Below are 16,051 nucleotides of genomic sequence, written 5' to 3' on the forward strand. Positions count from 1 at the left end.
GTGTGTGTGTGTGTGTGTGTGTGTTTAAAAGGCTTTTTTCTCGGTTATGTGAATGCTAAAGACAGCATCAAGGGAAAATTACATTTTATTATATTAGCAAACATTATGTGAAAGCTACTTCTTGTGAAACTTGTACAGTATGAAGTAACATTCAAAGAATGCTATGCTGCTTTTGTTTTTTGTTGTTTAAAAAGTCTTGGTTATGTGAAGGTTTGAACAGAACATTAAGAGAACGTTACATTTGATCATTTTTCAAACATTATGAGAATGTTACTTTTGAATGTTTTCTCCAACACATGAAACTACTAATAACGTTTAAAAAACATGAAATGAACGTTTATAATGAAAAATGTTTATAAATAACGTTTTTGTACGAACATTTAGAGAATGTTACTAAAGACCAGAAAACTTTTAATAAACCTTCATAACTTTGAGAGAACCTTGCCAGAATGTTTCCCGTAAGCAAGTGTGTGTGATGCATCAGTGTTACATTGTTACGTTATTTACATTTTAATTAACAGATATATAAAAACTATAAAAATTTTGAGTTGCTTAGATTTAAATCATATTTTGATTAACATTCACTTATGTTTAAAGGTGCTATTAACAAAAAAATAAAAACTCAAGTTAGTTTTGCAACCCCTTTTTGCATTTTATAAGTGAATATACACTACATACACTTTGTTTTAAATGAAGGAATACTTGTATTCAGGAAGAATGAATCAAAGACATTTATAATGTTACAAAAGATTTCTATTTCAAATAAATGCAGTTCTTTTGAACTTTCTGTTCATCTGTGAATCCTGAAAAATTTAAATGTAACAATATTTGTATGTTTGATCAAATAAATGCAGCCTTAATGAATATAAGGGACATCTTTCAAAAACATTTTCACAATTTTTGTACAGTAGTGCATTTACAAACAAAACCGAGTTAGATTTCATCCATCATAAATTGATTATAATATGAAAACTGCATGATTTTGAGCATAACCATAACCATTATTTTTGTGATTTCATTTTGTGCTACAGAAATTACACACTTTTTATTAAATCCTTATTTTGAAAAGTAAGCTTGTGCATCTTTCCTTAAAAAAAAGAAAGAAAACTGAACTCCATGAACTATCATTAATGCATCAGCATCAGGTCGAGGGTGTTGAATCTGTCCAGAACATCAGCCGGCTTCACAGAGCAAGAGACTGAAACTAGGCATTTCTTTGCCAAGGCTCGATATACTCTAACCCCAAATGTGTGAAGATGTCCTCTTCGGTGTTAGCAGACAAGAAGGTGTTCTGGAGAGAGACAGAGAGAGATCGGTGAGATATCGCTAGTAGATTTCACAAACAATTACAAAGAAATATTTGCATGTAACATGTACTATGATGATGATTTTTTTTATTTGCAACTACAACATAAATAAATAAATAATGTTTTTTCCAGAAAATAAAATGTTATACAATTTCATAAGATTTCAAACATCCAGTTATTTAAACGTTTTATAAATGTCTCTCTCTCTCTCTGTGTGTGTGTGTTATGCAAGCCATAAGAAACATTCCATTTTATAATTTTGCAAATATTATGGAAGCATTCTCAGAACGCTCTGGCAATGTTCTCCTAAAATTACGAACATTCTTTTAGTAACAATAATGTAAAAACATTATTTTAACGTTAGCAAACGGTTCAGGTGGACGTTCATCTAAGATGGTTTGGAAAACATTCAAAAGTAACATTGAAAAATGTTTTCAAAACAATTAAATGGAACTACGAAATAGTGTTTTTAAACAAGGGCATACGTTTAATATATATATATATATATATATATATATATATATATATATATATATATATATATATATATATATATATATATATATATATATATATAAATTAATTATAAATTATGACCCTGGAGCACAAAAGCTTAAAATAAATAAATAAATCGTATGGGTCAAAATGATCTATTTTTCTTTTATGCCAAAAATGATTAGGATATTAAGATCATGTTACATGAAGATATTTAGTAAATTTTCTACTGTAAAAATATTAAAACTTAATTTCTAATATGCATAGCTAAGAATTAATTTAGACAACTTTAAAGATGATTTTCTCAATAGTTAATTTTTTTTTTTTTTTTTGCACCCTCAGATTCCAGATTTTCAAATAGTTGTACCTCAGACAAATATTTTCCTCCTACCAAACACCACACATCAATGGAGAGATCATTTATTCAGCTTTCAAATGATACATAGATATCAATTTCTAAAAATGTATCCTTATGACTGGTTTTTGATATTATGTGTTTGTGCAAACATTTTGAGAATGTTACAACTTCGAACGAACATTCTATTAATGCTACTGAAAGAACGTTTGTTCACAATGTTGAGGGGGAACCTTTTCTGAGAACGTCTACATGCACAAGCTCCTGCTGACTTCCCAGCATCCACCTCAGCCTGTGTCACATGACTATAGAGCGCTCTTGACCTTGCCATGGACGTGTGAGGGCACAGAGTCATTCTAGATGTCATCAGTGATGAGCGAGGGAAACTTGCGCCTGTGCTCGGGGCGTGATGTCATGAGACGGTAAATATCTGGGCTGGAGAGGCGAGTCTGACTCACCGCGGCTGTCAGCTCCACACGTCCTGCCTGGAAGAGCTAAACTGGAACTAACTTGTCAGAATGAGGCAGAGCAAATAGAAAGCATGTGAACACATTTAGCAGAAGCGACAGACTGCTGCACAAACCAAGTGGAAAGACGAGCTCTGGCTATAAGGTTTGACTTCACACACATTATTAACAATGCAAACGAAGGAGGGCGGAGCCAGAGAGTCATGTGACTTGTACAAGGTAAATCTTACACTATATGGTAAACAACAAGATTACTGTACTAAATGTGAGTGGTGTTTGCCCATGCAAGACAATGCATTTTTTATATTTTATTAAACATTAATTAGACTTCACACGTTCACTAACACTGCTCTACAAACACATTTTAAAATACCATCACTCTGAAGCTGTAATATGTATTTAATTCAGTGCCACTGGTTTATTTAGTGTTTAAGTGGCGTAGTATTAATGAAATGCACCTCGCTGGTCATTATTCTGTAATGATGCTCACTGATCTCTTGCAGTTAAATAACATGCTATTATAGATTGTTAATATTTTTCACTTTCACTTTATTTATTTTTTTAGTTTGCAGGCATTTAATATACTTTTATAAGTTTTTCTTAATATTTTCTCTTTCACTTAAATTTTATAGTAATTTTGCTGCATGTTTTTGACATTTTAAGTAGTTGTTGGTTTTTATATAATATAATATAGATATATTATTACATTATGTTAAACTAAATTTAAATTAGAAATGTTGCTGAATTTGTTTTTTATATCTGCTCATCTTTTCATCCTTTTTTTCAGTCTCTTTTCACTTTAATTTTAGTTACAGCTTTATTGTGTTTTTGTCATTAAGTAGTTTTTAGTGTTTTTTATTTTAAGTTACTGTTTTAGTTATTTTAGTATATATATAAGTTAAACTAAATGAAGAAGCATTGACTTATACAGTATTTATGATTTTTATTTATTTATATAAAATACTCTGTTTTTATATTATTTATATTTTATTTATATTTATATATATTATTTATATTATATTTATTTTTATGTCAGTTAACATTTTAATATTTTATTTTAAGTAACTTTGTTTTTCTTTTCTTTTTTCAATTCAATTTTAACTATAATAACCTTATAATAACCAAAAAAATCCATGATTTTCAAAGCAACGCATAAATCACAAATACTTCATTATATTGAGATCACTGATTTTCCAGAAGTGATCTTATTAACATTAAACTGACTTTTATTTCCCTGCATCAGACAGTTCAAGGACAGAAAATGAAAGTATAAATTAACTTTACCAGTGGCATTTCATAAATAATTAAATTCCTCATTCAAAGACTGTGAATGACTTTACTTTGGAATAAATAAATTAGCTGCAAAGAAGATCTGTCTCCTTCTTTAAGTGATAAAGGAGAAGAGTTGTGTTGAATTTGCAGACGTTGCTTCGTTCTCTTCTGTCTGATGTCACATTAAGTAAAGCTAAATGCATTAACGGTGTTAAATAAATGCATGGCCTTAAACATTTAATTAAAGTCTGATGATTAGTCTGCTCAGTTATCGGCTGTCACTGACCTTCGGCACTGAACACGGAGCTGTTTTAAAACGCTTTATTCTTCCAGTTATACACTTTTATACGTTGCAATTATGGGAAATCATTTAAATTAATCCTAAAGCTACTGTATCATATTTGAGGTCTAGCCTTCTGTCTTCTGATTGATAATTTGTTTTATATAATCCTATATGAGCCTTAAAGCCTGGAGGATCAAATACAATACTTCATATGTCAGGCTTCATAGGGTTAAAACTACACAAAGTGTGTTTATTAAGTTTTTTTGTTAGTTGTTAATTTTTATGAATTTTTTTAATAATAATTGGCAGTATTGAGTATTTTCTGTATAATATACAAGTAATAATTTCACAAAAATGTTTAAGATTACATAAAATGACAAAAAAAATTATTTGCTTTTGAATTAAGATGTTTTTTTTAATTAAATGGAATATATTTCGATATTTAAAGTTAATTTTATTAATAAATCTAGAATTTTTAACCGCACTATTGAGCATGTTCTGTGCAATATACCATAATAATGTCAAAAATGTTTGAGATCCCATAAAATAATCTAGATTTCATACATTTTAACTAACTGAATATTTTTAGTTTTTTCTTCATATAGTTTTTACCTGAATTAATTTAATTGATTTCACATTGAACATATTTATGCTGATTCTAAGCCATTCGAATAAGTGCATTATAAAAATATGATTAAATAAAATCAAATCATTACGAATTAAAATCATTAATAATAATCTATTCCATGATTTATTTATTTTTTGATTGCACAAATTATTTTATTTAATTCTGACTGATAAATATGCATCCTGTTAAGTTTATTAGGTTTCTTATGTTAATCAATGACTAAAGGATGCATATTTTATGCAATTCATATTCTTAACTCTTAAATTTAGGACTATTTTCTTGTTTTCTAAAAACTAACAAAAAGTAGCTAAACACAGTAAAGCTACTTAAAGGGACAGTATCTTAAATGTAAAACCATGCAATCTAATCTAGAATTTATTAACAGACTTATTTCCGTGCACAAAAACCATGCATTCATAGAAAATAGTGTTGATTTACTTTTAAACTCAATGACGTGCTCATTTCAAAACAAGAAAAATGCACATTTGAATGCACCTTTTCTATGATGCATGCTTTCAGCTTCTGAATTAAATGTCATTTTGATATTTTTAAAGTAGTGAAGTTGTCCTGATATTGCAAAAAGTGAACAGTTGAAATGCTAAGAATGACATGAAAAAGGTTTGCCAAAAAATTTATTATAATGATAATAATGCCCAAAGTTTACATTTGATGATAAGACAAATAAAAAATAAAATAATAATAATAATAATAATAATAAATAATAATAATTTAAAAAATAAATAAAATAAATAAAAAAAAAAAAATAAAAAAAAAAATAAAAAATAAAAAATAAATAAAAATAAAAATAAAAATAAATAAAATAAATAAAATAAATAAAATAAATAAAATAAATAAAATAAATAAAATAAATAAAATAAAATAAAAATATATAGAACTATTTTATTTCTGTGAGATTGGCACAGATGTTTTAAACCTTTATTTGCCACTGACCTTTTTCTTTTTTTACATTTACAATTATAATCAATTACAATAGGTTCAGTTATGACAAAAAAACAACCTGCAAGACTAATGTCCAGACTAAATACTTCTGTTGGGTGATTTAATTTATAAATAACCTGTTACTTTGTTTTATTAGACCATATTTACTCTGTATTTTTACCACAAATTCCCAATCAAGCCTTTCTAGGTCCTTCACAGCTGAATTACAGCACAATTAAGAGTTTGTTACAGGATTGATACCCGGCAGATGTGTGTGTCACTCGATCATAAACCCTCTTACTGCTCCTGGCCTTCACTCGCCTCTTTAACACCAATCTCTGTGTGTTTTATTGAGGGGAGGGAAAAGATTACAGAGCAAGTGATGAATTGAAAAGCCTTTTGATTGTCCTCAAGTTAATTAGTCTTTATTGTGGGAAGAAAAGGCTGAGAAAGGCAGAAAGAGAAGCAGTCGATTAGGCCTCGTATCTGTCCTCTCCCAACGATTCCCAATGCGTCAGAGGAAGAGAAAACATCGGACACTTCCTCGCTAATCAATCCTGCAATTACTACAGGCATCTTAAAGCACTGGCGCCCGTAAAACCAGCCCTAAAACACACACCATACGGCCGTTACGTCTCCAATCTGACTTAACAGAACCTCCTTTTGCCAAATAATTAAAGACTGGAGCTCAAGAGCGCTCTCTGGACTCAATCTGGATCGTTCCTCCCCGTTATTGTTCAGTCTAGACTCATTCGCAGAGAAATAAGCAGCTCTATCTGCTTCTCTGAAAGTGACTAGTAGATAAGTGCATGTGACGTGCTGTAATAGCTCAAGAGAAAGTCTCAGCACTAATTAGGACGCTCGGTTTGATGTTTGCTTCGAATCAAATCCCACAGACGCACCAGTGTCCTCTTCAATAACATCACACAACACTCTTCAGCCAGACACATGCTGGATAATGTGATTTAACGCCGGCGTTTTAGAAGTGAATAAACATGCTCATTCATTACCCTCATCTTATGTGATGCTCTTGTGTATTGCACAAGCTTAAAGTGATAGTTCACCCGAAAAATTAAAATCTGCTGTTCATTTTCTCACCCACAGACTATGCAAGATTTAAGTGACTTTTTTCTTCGGTAGAACATCAAAGAAGATTTTTTGCTGAAAATGTAGTCATAAAATTAATAAAAGGCACTTTGAGAGTCAAAAAAGCACATAAAGGCATCATGAAATGAATCCCAGTGGCTCCTGACGATATACTGAGATCTTGTGAGGCTAAACGATAAAGGAAGGATTCGTTTGAGGCTCTGGGGTCAATGGAGGAACTGAAGTCATCTGTAATCTTGTCTCGACATCCGTCCCGCTCAGCTAAAGGTTAATTCAAGGAAACCGTTCTTGAAGTTAGCCAACCGTAACTGCTCTGAATTAAAGAGCATCCGTTAAATGAATAATAATATTGTGTCCTCTGATTCAATGTAACTGTATAGGTCAAAGCGTCCTTCAAACTACAGAGGATTGCATTAAAAATGACATTTCAGTACAAACAAGCTTTAATCTGGATAGATCTACTAAAGCCTGCAGACACTGAGAATGTTTTTTAAATTACAGATTTGGAGTAGAATTTGAGTTGAGCAAACACGATGCAGAACTGCAACATGAGTTTATTGGAAAAACGAGTACATTTGGAAGACATACCTACAAATATATTCTAGAAAAGCAAATTCACTCAAACAAACTCTGAATGTTTATTTGATAAAGCCTGGTTTAAAACGAATGGATGGAATGATAGAATGATCGAAGGATGGATGGATGTGTGGAATGAATAATAGTATGACAGGTGGATGGATAGATGGATGGAATAACAGATGGATGGACGGAATGATAGAATGGTTGATGGATGGAATGATAGAATGAGGGATGATGGAAGGAATAATAGAATGACAGAAGGATGGATGGAATGATAGAATGACAGATGGATGGATGGATGGAATCATAAAATGACAGATGGATGGATGGATGGATGGATGGAATGATAGAATGATAGAATGATAGAATGACAGATGGATGGATGGATGGATGGATGGAATGATAGAATGACAGATGGATGGATAAATGGATGGAATGATAGAATGATAGAATGACAGATGGATGGATGGATGGATGGAATGATAGAATGAGGGATGATGGAAGGAATAATAGAATGACAGAAGGATGGATGGAATGATAGAATGACAGATGGATGGATGGAATCATAAAATGACAGATGGATGGATGGATGGATGGATGGAATGATAGAATGATAGAATGATAGAATGACAGATGGATGGATGGATGGAATGATAGAATGACAGATGGATGGATAAATGAATGGAATGATAGAATGACAGATGGATGGATGGATGGATGGATGGATGGATGGAATGATAGAATGATAGAATGACAGATGGATGGATGGATGGATGGATGGAATGATAGAATGATGAATGCATGGAAGGATGGAATGACAGAATGACAGATATATGGATGTGTGTTGCACTGAACTACACGCTGGAGCAGGCATCACTCAATCATTCCAAACCTGCCGTGTATTAGGAACTTTTTAATTTTTTTAACAATCTACACAGAGATGTTTCAGCAGTGTCTTTTCGAAGGTCCCTTAACAGTTTTAAGAAGTTTAATACAGAGAAATCAGTCACACGCTGTATATCTGCGAAACAATGATCAAGAAAACTAAACGAGTTCAGGGAAAAATAAAACGCTGATTGCATCTGTCCAACTGCATATTAAACGCTCTCTCCTCAACTAATTTAAAAAGCATTATATCAGGCATAAAATTAACAGTATGTGCAATTTTGTTCCTTCTCTAGCCGACAGAAATGTAATTACTGGGCTTTGTCTTATCATGTCTTATCAAACAGGTCATGTAGAAAACCAGATCCGGCACATTTTGCTGCATCTATAAAATGGTACTTAATCTGAATCAGAAATCAGAAGATGGAAATCAGTGGAAATGTAATGTACAGACATATACAGAGAGAGAGAGAGAGAGAGAGAGAAACATAAGTCTGTGAAACCAGATCTTCAGCCATTTCCTGTTCCTGTCTCCACAATCACCAACACAATTAATACAACACGACACGAGCGACTCTGATCAATAAAACATTCATCACCTCCTCAATCTGCTCTCCTTACAGCCCCTCTTTGTCTCTCAGGTAGTGGGTTGGAGGACAAACGCTCATGGGAATTCAATTTGAATGACAAAAGCATGTACGAGGACTGATGCTATAAATACATCTCTATCTCCGAGTGTCATGATGACTCTGTTGGGTTTGTGAGGCACACAAGGAGCTGATATGAAGCGCTGAGGGGGACGAGAATGAAAATACAGAGAGAAATAATCACACTGTAAGCCTGAAATAGGAGAAATGGCAAAAGACGAACACATTCTTGCATTAAAGCAGATTTAGGTGGTTAAATCCTGTGGCGCGACACGCTAAACTCCATCCAAAAGCTTTCAAGAGACACTGTTTATCAGCTCATGCTTTCCCTGGGAATCGAATTCATGAAGCTAGCACCATGCTTTATTGATTGAGCTACAGGAATGCATTTAAAAATTGTAGTTTTGAGAATCAGTTTGGATTAAATCACCTTGGATTTTGAAGTGTTTACCAAATGCATAAATGCCAAACACATTTCTCCTTGCACATTCATTTGCATTTTAACCTAAAATCTAGGTTTGTAGACATGCTTTGTCTTACTTGCACATATTCCGAGGAGTCATTCTTGTCACGAATTACATGCCAATTTTTATTATTTAGCATTGAGTGTTAAAATAAATATTTATAAGCAATAGCTAAAAAGTACTTAGCACATTCCTGCGACAAAAAAAAGAGAGAATAAAAACATCTGCTGCATACAGTACATACAGTACATGCATTCAGAGAAGTCTCTGAAATTATGCTAATTTTGAGTTTATAAAACATAGGAATAAAAGTAAGCATAAACATGTCACTTTGGATAAAAGCATCTGCCAAATGCATTAATGCAAATAGCAGAAACACATTTTTCATTGACCATTCATAAGCACTCAAGTCTAAAGTCTTGATAATGACTGAAAGAAAGACTGTGGGCAAATAAAGGGTTAACAAGACACCTGCACATATGTTGCAATGCTATTGCTTTCTTGTCACAAATTATGTCAAAAAAGCATCTGCCAAATGCATAAATGCAAATGCAAATGCAAAATGCACATTTTCCTTGCACATTCATATTCATTTTAAAATAAAAAAATACGCTTGTGGACATGCTTTGTGTCAACTACTGACCTGCACAGACATGCAGCTGCTAAATAATATCTTCTAATAATTATCAAACACCACTTAATACAAAACGAGTCACTCAGAATAAAAGCAAATGCCAAAAACCCAAATGCATGCATTCAGTGAAGTCTCAAACGATGCTAATTTTGAGTTTATAAAAGCTGCATTCGGTATAAAACAAGTCACTTTGGATAAAAGTGTCTAACAAATGCATAAATGCAAATACCAAATGCACACTTCTCCTAGCACAATCATATGCATTTCAATCTAACAACCTTGTGTCAACATTCAGACATGCTTTGTGTGAGCTACACACCTGCAGTTGCTAAGTAAACATATGCAATAAGGAACACATACTTAGCAAATACCACTTAATACAAAAACAAGTCATTTTGGATAAAAGCAATGCATAAATGCATGCAATGAAGTCTCTCAAATAATGCTAATTTTGAGCTCATAAAAGCTGCATGCAGCACAAAACAAGTCCCTTTGGATAAAAGCGTCTGTAACGGCGCTAATGGAGGACAGGAGACAAATGCAAGTACGAGTAAGTTTATTAGGAGTATGGTGATGATGAAAGGTCGGAGAGTAACGCAGGAACCACGGTGGCAGCACAGACTGGTGAGTTGAGACGTGGGGTGCGTAGAACGATGATGACAGCGGTGACAATCCAACAGTGGTGAGTGTATTCCAAGCGTGACGACAGGATCCGAACAGAACGGCGACAAGGCAAGGCAGGAACAACACGAACACGACATCAAACACCAGGATCTACAAACAACGATCAGACAAACAGGAAACGAAAGACAGGGTGTTAAATAGTCTGTGGGAACTAGCCGCACCTGCCGCTGATCAGTGATCAGCGACCACACCCACATGAAACAATCAACATGACGTAACATGACTACAGCTGGAGACGGTGCATTCACGAACCGTGACAGTACCCCTCCTCCTAAGAACGCCTCCTGGCGTCCCCAGAATCTCTTACCTGTCGATTGTAATCATCGATAAGGGAATGATCCAGGATGTCCCTAGCAGGTACCCAACTTCTCTCCTCCGGACCGTAACCCTCCCAGTCCACCAAGTACTGAAATCCGCGTCCCCTCCTTCTAGAGTCCAGAATACGATTAACCAAATAAGTGGTCTCCCCATCTACGAGACGCGGCGGGGGAGGGACCGGGGTAGGCGGATTAATGGGAGAATGAAATACAGGCTTTATTTTGGATACATGAAAGGCGGGGTGAATTCTCCTGTACGTTGGAGGGAGTTTGAGGCGGACTGTCACCGGACTAATGATCTTGGTGACAGTAAACGGGCCGATAAATTTGGGAGCCAGTTTATTAGAAACGGAACGGAGAGGAATGTTCTTAGTAGAAAGCCACACCTTTTGACCCACGACGTATACGGGAGGCCTAGACCGGTGGCGATCGGCTTTGGCCTTGGTGCGCGCCCCCACTTGGAGTAGAGTCTCGCGGGCTCTGGTCCAAGTGCGGTGGCACCTCTGGACGAAGGCGTGAACGGAGGGGACCGCAACCTCGGATTCCATACTGGGAAAAATTGGTGGCTGGTACCCTACACTACACTAAAAAGGAGATAGGCCCGTAGCCGATACTGGTAAGGTATTGTGGGCGTACTCCACCATAGACAATTGTTGGCTCCAGGAGGAAGGATTCTTGGAGACCAAACATCGCAACACCCTTTCCAAATCTTGGTTGGCTCTCTCGGTCTGGCCATTGCTCTGGGGGTGAAACCCTGAGGACAGACTTACAGTCGCTCCTAGTAATTTACAGAATTCTCGCCAAAATTTAGACACAAATTGGGGTCCTCTGTCAGAAACCACGTCTATCGGGAGGCCATGTAAACGAAAGACGTGGTCTATGACGGTCAACGCTGTCTCCTTGGCTGAGGGCAACTTGGCCAAAGGAATAAAATGGGCGGCCTTCGAGAACCGGTCCACCACGGTTAAAACAACCGTGTTGCCCTGGGAGGGCGGGAGGGCGGTAATAAAATCTAGAGTGATATGGGACCAGGGTCTCGAAGGTACCGGCAGCGGTTGGAGTAACCCATCCGGGGACCGATTGGAAGCCTTACCAGTGGCACATACCGAGCAAGCCAAAACAAAATCGTGAATGTCGCGAGCCATAAGTGGCCACCAGAATCGTTGCTTGACTAAAAATCTAGTGCGGTTAACCCCTGGATGGCAAGCCACATTAGAGCAATGTCCCCACTGGATAACGTTGGACCTTAATCCCTCCGGCACAAATAAGCGGTTCGGTGGGCACCCGGGCGGAGGCGTTACCCCTTCTAAGGCCGTTCTGACCTTCGATTCGATCTCCCATGTGAGAGTGGAGACCACTAATGTCTCAGGAAAAATACACTCGGGAGTGGACGGGCGTTCGGAATGGTCAAAAATACGAGACAAGGAATCGGGTTTGATATTTTTGGAACCCGGGCGGTACGAAATAGTAAAATCAAAACGACCGAAAAAAAGTGCCCATCGAGCCTGCCTGGAGTTCAACCTTTTGGCGGTGCTAATGTACTCTAAGTTCTTGTGGTCAGTCCATACTATAAAAGGAACCCCCGATCCTTCTAACCAGTGTCGCCATTCCTCCAATGCCATCTTGACTGCCAACAATTCTCTGTTACCAATATCGTAATTACTTTCTGCAGGAGATAAACGATAAGAAAAATACGCGCAAGGGTGGACCTTGTCGTCTAAGGGAGAACGTTGGGATAACACCGCTCCTACCCCCACCTCTGACGCATCGACCTCCACCACGAACTGCCGTGTGGCGTCAGGGGTAATGAGAATTGGAGCTGAAATGAAACGGCTCTTCAGTTTCGCAAACGCAGCTTCCGCTGTGTTTGACCACCTGAAAGCAGTCCTGGCGGAGGTCAAGGCGGTCAGAGGCGCGGCTAGTTGGCTGAAGTTGCGAATGAAACGCCGGTAGAAGTTAGCGAACCCCAGAAACCTCTGTAGGGCCTTACGGGAATCTGGACTTGGCCATTCTACCACAGCCCTAACCTTCTCGGGATCCATGCGTATTCCCTCAGTCGACACGATAAACCCCAAAAATGGAATAGACTGTGCATGAAACTCGCATTTCTCCGCCTTGACAAAAAGCCCATTCTCTAGCAACCTCTGAAGCACTCGTCGGACGTGCTGCACATGTTCCTGGAGAGAAGAAGAAAAAATCAATATGTCGTCCAGGTAGACATAAGTGAACTGATCAATCATATCTCGCAGCACGTCGTTGACGAGTGCCTGGAAGACCCCTGGGGAGTTGGAGAGCCCGAAGGGCATGACCAAATATTCAAAGTGCCCTCTGGGGGTGTTAAACGCGGTCTTCCATTCATCCCCCTCCCTGATCCGAACCAAATGATACGCATTGCGTAAGTCCAGTTTTGTGAAAATAGACGCTCCCTGCAACCTCTCGAAGGCTGAAGACATCAACGGCAAAGGATAAGTATTCTTTACCGTGATGTTGTTCAGCTCTCGGTAATCAATACAAGGTCGTAGTGATCCGTCCTTCTTTCCCACAAAAAAGAACCCCGCCCCCGCAGGAGAAGAGGAAGGGCGGATGAATTTGGAAGCTAGAGAATCAGAAATATATTTCTCCATAGCCTCCCTCTCTGGCACAGAAAGTGAATAAAGTTTGCCTTTAGGCGGAGACTTACCTGACAATAACTCTATGGCACAGTCGTAAGGACGATGCGGAGGAAGAGAAGCAGCTTGAGACTTACTGAACACTTCCTTCAGGTGGAGGTACTCAGCGGGCACGTTAGATAAATCCACCGCCTCCTCCTGTAACACAGACACAGACACAGACGGACAAGCAGACACTAAACAAGACTCATGACACTTTCGAGACCAAGAAAAAATGGAATTAGAGGACCAGTCTACTTTGGGGTTATGGAGAAGGAGCCAAGGGTGCCCGAGGACAATGGGTGCCAGGGGAGAGTCAAGGATGTGAAATTAGATAGTTTCGGAGTGGTTGCCAGAGGTGATGAGTGTGATCTCCTCAGTGCAGTGAGAGATAGTGGGGAGTTGCTGTCCAGTGAGGGCGTGGACCGTGATGTGGTGCGGCAGGGTCTTGAGGGGAATGTGGAGCTTGTGTGCAAGGTGACGATCCATAAAGTTACCTTCTGCCCCCGAGTCCAGTAGTGCCTGACAGTGGTGTGTCTGCGCTGACCACCGCAGTCTAACCGGAAGGAGCGTAGATGATGGTGGTGATGAGGTCTTCTCGGCAGAGATCCCACCCGATAGTAGCCTCATGCGTACTACCGGGCTTGGCCTTTTACTGGACAGGTCTGGGCTTGATGTCCGGCTCCCCCGCAGTACATGCAAAGGCCCAGGGATCTCCGCCTCTCCTTCTCCTCCCGGGAAAGCCGAGCTCGCCCTACCTGCATGGGCTCGTGATCGTAGGTGGGGCTGACCACGTCTCCGCCGCTGAATCGCCCGTCCGCCGGGCCCCTGGATGTGGTGTTGAACAGCCCCCTCCTCTCCATCCGAGTGAGGCGGGCATCCACCCGTAACGCTAGCTCAATGAGTCCATTAAGAGAGGGGGGCAGATCCAGGGCGTAGATCTCCCTCTGGACGCGGTCAGCCAGCCCATGCAGGAACATGTCCCACTGCGCCTCCTCGTTCCAATGGCACTCCACCGCCAGGGTTCTGAATTCGATGGAGAAGTCTGAGACGGACCTCTCCCTCTGGCGTAACTCCGCCAGCCTCCTGGCCGCCTCCCGTCCTGCGACGGCCCGATCGAAGACCCGCCTCATCTCCTCGGAGAGCGCCAGGAACGAGTCGCAGCATGGGTCCTGGTTCTCCCACACCGCCGTCCCCCATAGTGCCGCCCTCCCAGAGAGTAAGGTGAGCACAAAGGCCACTTTCGCCCTCTCGTTGGCGAATGTCCTGGGTTAAAGGGCAAAATGCATATCACAGCGGGTTAGAAATGCTCTACAAAAGTTGGGCTCACCCGAGTATGCTTCCGGGATGGGAAGGCGCGGTTCCGGCTGGGAGGTGGTCACTGGTGGTACCGGGAGAGCGGGCGGTGTGGGTGGCGCAGTGGGCGCTCGAAGAAGATGGAACTGCTGGGTGAGCTCGGACACCTGCGTCACCAAGGCTTGGACCGCGCGACCAGTGTCGTTAAGAGTCCTCTCCTGGGAGTCCATCCTCCGAACACTGGCGCTGAGAAATTCTTCCAGAGATGAAGCTTGAGTACTCGCTGCCTCCATGATGGTCTGATCGTTCTGTAACAGCGCTAATGGAGGACAGGAGACAAATGCAAGTACGAGTAAGTTTATTAGGAGTATGGTGATGATGAAAGGTCGGAGAGTAACGCAGGAACCACGGTGGCAGCACAGACTGGTGAGTTGAGACGTGGGGTGCGTAGAACGATGATGACAGCGGTGACAATCCAACAGTGGTGAGTGTATTCCAAGCGTGACGACAGGATCCGAACAGAACGGCGACAAGGCAAGGCAGGAACAACACGAACACGACATCAAACACCAGGATCTACAAACAACGATCAGACAAACAGGAAACGAAAGACAGGGTGTTAAATAGTCTGTGGGAACTAGCCGCACCTGCCGCTGATCAGTGATCAGCGACCACACCCACATGAAACAATCAACATGACGTAACATGACTACAGCTGGAGACGGTGCATTCACAAACCGTGACAGCGTCTACCACATGCTTTAATGCAAATGCCAAATACACATTTTTCCTTGCACATTCATATGTATTTTAATCAAAAATCTTTTTAAAGGTTTGTTTTTGATGCATTTAGTCCCTTGCAAACATCTTCTAGTGCACAGCAACCTGTTTTCACATTTCAACTGGCTTCAATGCACACAAACACAAAAGAGACAAACTATAATAGGAAGAGATTTGGATGACTCAGAAACACATGACACACACACACACACACCAGTTTAACAGCCTATCCGTCTTAAATGCACCACCTCTCGTGTACCATCC

General features: G+C 39.1%; 2 protein-coding genes across 3 annotated transcripts in view; both read right to left on the reverse strand.

Annotated features, from left to right (window-relative positions):
- Nucleotides 1–664: 664 nt before the first annotated feature.
- LOC128025839 (DNA nucleotidylexotransferase) overlaps nt 665–16,051 on the reverse strand; it is a 77,522-nt gene continuing 62,135 nt past the window's right edge. The window contains exon 11 of one of the 2 annotated variants that reach the window (XM_052612391.1): nt 665–1,291. In XM_052612391.1, the coding sequence (XP_052468351.1) occupies nt 1,205–1,291 (87 nt within the window). In that variant the 3' untranslated portion in view covers nt 665–1,204. Of the gene's footprint in view, nt 1,292–15,757 lie in introns of those variants that run through there. The other variant, XM_052612392.1, reaches the window with a different exon arrangement.
- Nucleotides 8,731–11,643, reverse strand: LOC128025841 (uncharacterized). The gene is made up of 2 exons (XM_052612395.1): nt 11,054–11,643; nt 8,731–10,836 (listed from the first exon to the last, which is right to left on the reverse strand). Exons 1-2 carry the CDS (start codon nt 11,609–11,611, stop codon nt 10,498–10,500), a joined length of 897 nt encoding a protein of 298 aa, XP_052468355.1. The 5' UTR covers nt 11,612–11,643; the 3' UTR covers nt 8,731–10,497.

The sequence above is a fragment of the Carassius gibelio genome, chromosome A13 (genome assembly GCF_023724105.1).
Source record: "Carassius gibelio isolate Cgi1373 ecotype wild population from Czech Republic chromosome A13, carGib1.2-hapl.c, whole genome shotgun sequence".
In the NCBI taxonomy this organism is placed as follows: domain Eukaryota; kingdom Metazoa; phylum Chordata; class Actinopteri; order Cypriniformes; family Cyprinidae; genus Carassius; species Carassius gibelio.

Excerpts from the sequence above, each read along its gene's own strand:
- LOC128025841 (XM_052612395.1), bottom strand. The coding sequence starts at position 11,611 with ATGGAATCCGAGGTTGCGGTCCCCTCCGTTCACGCCTTCGTCCAGAGG. Across the intron at positions 10,837-11,053 it reads TCGATGATTACAATCGACAG|ATCCTGGTGTTTGATGTCGT; the intron begins GTAAGAGATTCT and ends CGTTGTTTGTAG.